The 3,209-nt window shown below is 46.0% G+C and overlaps 1 protein-coding gene across 1 annotated transcript in view; it reads right to left on the reverse strand.

The window, feature by feature from the left end:
- LOC107565684 (neural-cadherin-like) overlaps positions 1–2,566 on the reverse strand; it is a 222,178-nt gene extending 219,612 nt beyond the window's left edge. The window contains exon 1 of the mRNA XM_016250944.1: positions 1,449–2,566. Within this exon, the coding sequence (XP_016106430.1) occupies positions 1,449–2,430 (982 nt within the window). The 5' untranslated portion in view covers positions 2,431–2,566. The remainder of the gene's footprint in view (positions 1–1,448) is intronic.
- Positions 2,567–3,209: the final 643 nt, after the last annotated feature.

The following is a 3,209-nucleotide window of genomic DNA, read 5'->3' on the forward strand; positions in this document are numbered from 1 at the left end:
ACATTAACATGCATGGAAAAAGAAGATGTATGGAGTGACTTGTAGGAAGAGAGATGATATCTGGAATGATTTACATGTATGAAGATTTACAAAGACACAGACATATCAGTTATGTATACTTGCACTGTAAAAATGCAAATGTAAAATCTAATCATTTAGATTTAAAATCAAAATGTTGAACAGTGTACTATTTCAGAGAGGGCCACACACAGCATTCTCAGACCTGCAAACATCCCAACACACACAAACAAGCGCCCTTGAACATATGCTAGGAACACGGACTCAAGGAAAAAAACACAGTAGCTCCAGAGCCGCAGGTCCAGCAAGCAGAAAGTCCCTGATTAACAAACCAACACTAATTAAATCACAGGCTGCTAAATCATGCCCGGTCAACTGCTCAAATTTGAGCACATTCCACTAAACGCCTCATCTTCCCTGCAGTTTGCTCTAACTGCGCTGCCAGTCTTAAATCCCCAAAATGAGAACGTGAATGAGATGGGATTACATAGCTAATGCGAGCAGATGAAGGAAAGTAGAGCACAATTTCAAAATCAAAAAGGATTAAATCACCCCGGATTCATGCCTAAATTCAGCTTGATGCGCAGGGTTCACCTGCAACGCAAATGATGCAATTACAGGTGAATACAGAAGTAAGATGATTCTGTAAAAGGGCCCATGTGTGTACCTTACCAAATTCCCTCCTTTTCTCCTCAAACACACATAAAGACTTAAAATTGTTGAGCACTGACTGAATGACCCATTTAAATGGAGAGGAATTATTTAAAGCCCAAGCTAAGAGGGAAGAAAATTTGCTGCCAACCTGCGGTGTTAAGTTCATCCCACTTTTTATTGACAGCTTTGAATTGAAATACAGATTAAGAAAATCCAGTTATTCTCTCACAAAATGTTGTAGAAATTACCTAAATGTATATATACAAGTCAAAACAAGGATGCAAAGATGCTGTTGATGTTGAAAACAAAGCATTTGCATAATTCACAGTAAATCCTACTAATGCGAATGTTTACGGGTTACAAATGAAGGGATCATTGTATGTAAGCTTCTGCGTTTGTCACGCAGGTGCGTATGAATATATTTCTGCATCACGGTGCAATCGATCGCTGCCATTCATGCAGCAGTGCACCCGTGGCTTCATCTGCGCCTTGACTCGTGTCAATTACACGTTAGACTTTACCGCGAGTGATAATTAAACTTTTGATTCCTGTGAACTTTGTGCATCTGTAATCAGGTAAGCTGCATATAACGTGCTCGGTCTGAGGGAAGAGGAGGAGGATTTGGGTACATGGAGGCGCGCGTCATTTTTGGGGGGTGTTCAGGTGAAATCTGCCAGCACGCACTGGAGACATTGTCACGTACTGTACAGGTGGGAAAGGGACCGGGGCATATAGTCGTTTTGTACAGATATTTGGATTAATAACGGCGCACTCACCTCGCTTATCTTGCACTTTGACAGTTATCTCCACTAGCGGCTGCGTCTCTCGGTCGAGCCGCCTTGATATAACCAAATCTCCGCTGTCCCGACTCACGGTGACTGGAGAGTTATCCGCGTCCGGGTGAATCAGCTCAAAACTTGCGGACTGAAACCTCACCGGGTGCAGATTCATTATGACGGAGCCGATACTCGCGTCTTCGGACACAGTGATAAGCACCGGCTCCGGCACGGAGCGAGACTTTCTCGAGAGTCGCTTATCGAGCTTAGGAAGAGCTGGCCATTGGCGCGGACTGATCTCTATATCCATATTCTGACTGGTCCGAGCGGGCCAGCCGTGGTCTCGCGCAAACACGCTGAACTTTATTGACTGCGCGAGACCGAGAATCGAGTCCACGAGGAGGATGTCGCCGGTTTTGGGCACTACATAGAAACTGCCGTTTCTCGGGAGCGCGTAGTATATGAGCTCGGCGTTTTTGCCGCTGTCAATGTCCTCCGCTTTCACCGTGTACACCACCGACCTCAGGGCCGTGGCGTCGTCCAAAGTTATTTTCACGTCTGCATGTTGGAAAGTGGGCTCGTGGTCGTTCGTGTCGAGCACGTCCACTTTAATAGAAGCAACTTCGGCCACGACGCGCTCGGCTGACGCGCAGCTCTGACAGCACAGCGCGAGACTGAGGAAATACTCAGCGCGCTCCTCTCGATCGAGAACGTTAGAGGTTTTCAGTAATATGTGTCCTCGCTTGTGATGGGCGAAGACGTGGAAATCTTCACTCCGGTCCCCCAGGAGTTTCAGGTGCGTCCCGGACTTGGAGCACCATCTCTGCGGGTCGATGCGCTTCACCGGGATACTCAGTCCGTTCACTTTTGAGCCAGTTGGAGAGTTTTCAAACACATGGCCGTGGAAGAAAGGTATTCGTTCGTCGGTCTTATTTCCCAACACAAAAGTCACACAATACGGCAACAAAATAGTCCAAAACATGATTGCAAGTTTACAGCAGTCTTCCTTTTCTCAAGCAACAGTGTTCAAATCGCAGAACATGGTGCGTGAATGCACTCCTCATTCGCTGGACTGTGATCCTTCAGAGTCTGAGCCGCAGAACTTTACCTCCGTCGCCTCGCGCTTCAGCAGCGATCTGCTCGGGCGCGCGCTTGAGCTCGCGGAGTTTCAGATAGCAGCACTACTGTGATGGACAGCGCCACGCGCGAGGGGCGGGGCTTTGGACTAGACAGGGATTCCTCTAGGACAGTGGCTCTCAATTCCAGTCCTGGGGTACCACACTGCTCTGTACATTTAGTAAGTCTCCCTTATTTAACGCACCTGTTTCAGATCATCAGCTCGTTAGGAGGGAGATCCTTTAACTGAACCGAGGGCGTCAGATAAGAGAGACATACAAAATGTGCAAAGCAGTGGTACCCCAGGACTGGAATTGAGAGAACCACTGTTCTAGGGAACTCTTTCCTATAGGATTTAGTATTTATTTGGCTTAAGCAACTTGTTAGGCTACAAAGTGCACTACGATTATAACAGATGATGCTCATGCACAGGGAAGTGAAATAATCCTGGTCAATGACAAATTCTTATTTGGCTTTCATAACGTTAATCTGCACTACACTACTTTAGGACACACTAGTGATGGAATCTATGCTCCTCATTTGTTTAATTTATGTCAACCTACAAGTCCCTATTGAAAAGGCACGTAGGTTATCGCAATACAAGTTGTTATATTCATAGTTTGTAGATATCATTTGTAAATATAT

The sequence above is a fragment of the Sinocyclocheilus grahami genome, unplaced genomic scaffold (assembly GCF_001515645.1).
Source record: "Sinocyclocheilus grahami isolate Dianchi unplaced genomic scaffold, SAMN03320097.WGS_v1.1 scaffold1017.1, whole genome shotgun sequence".
NCBI lineage: Eukaryota > Metazoa > Chordata > Actinopteri > Cypriniformes > Cyprinidae > Sinocyclocheilus > Sinocyclocheilus grahami.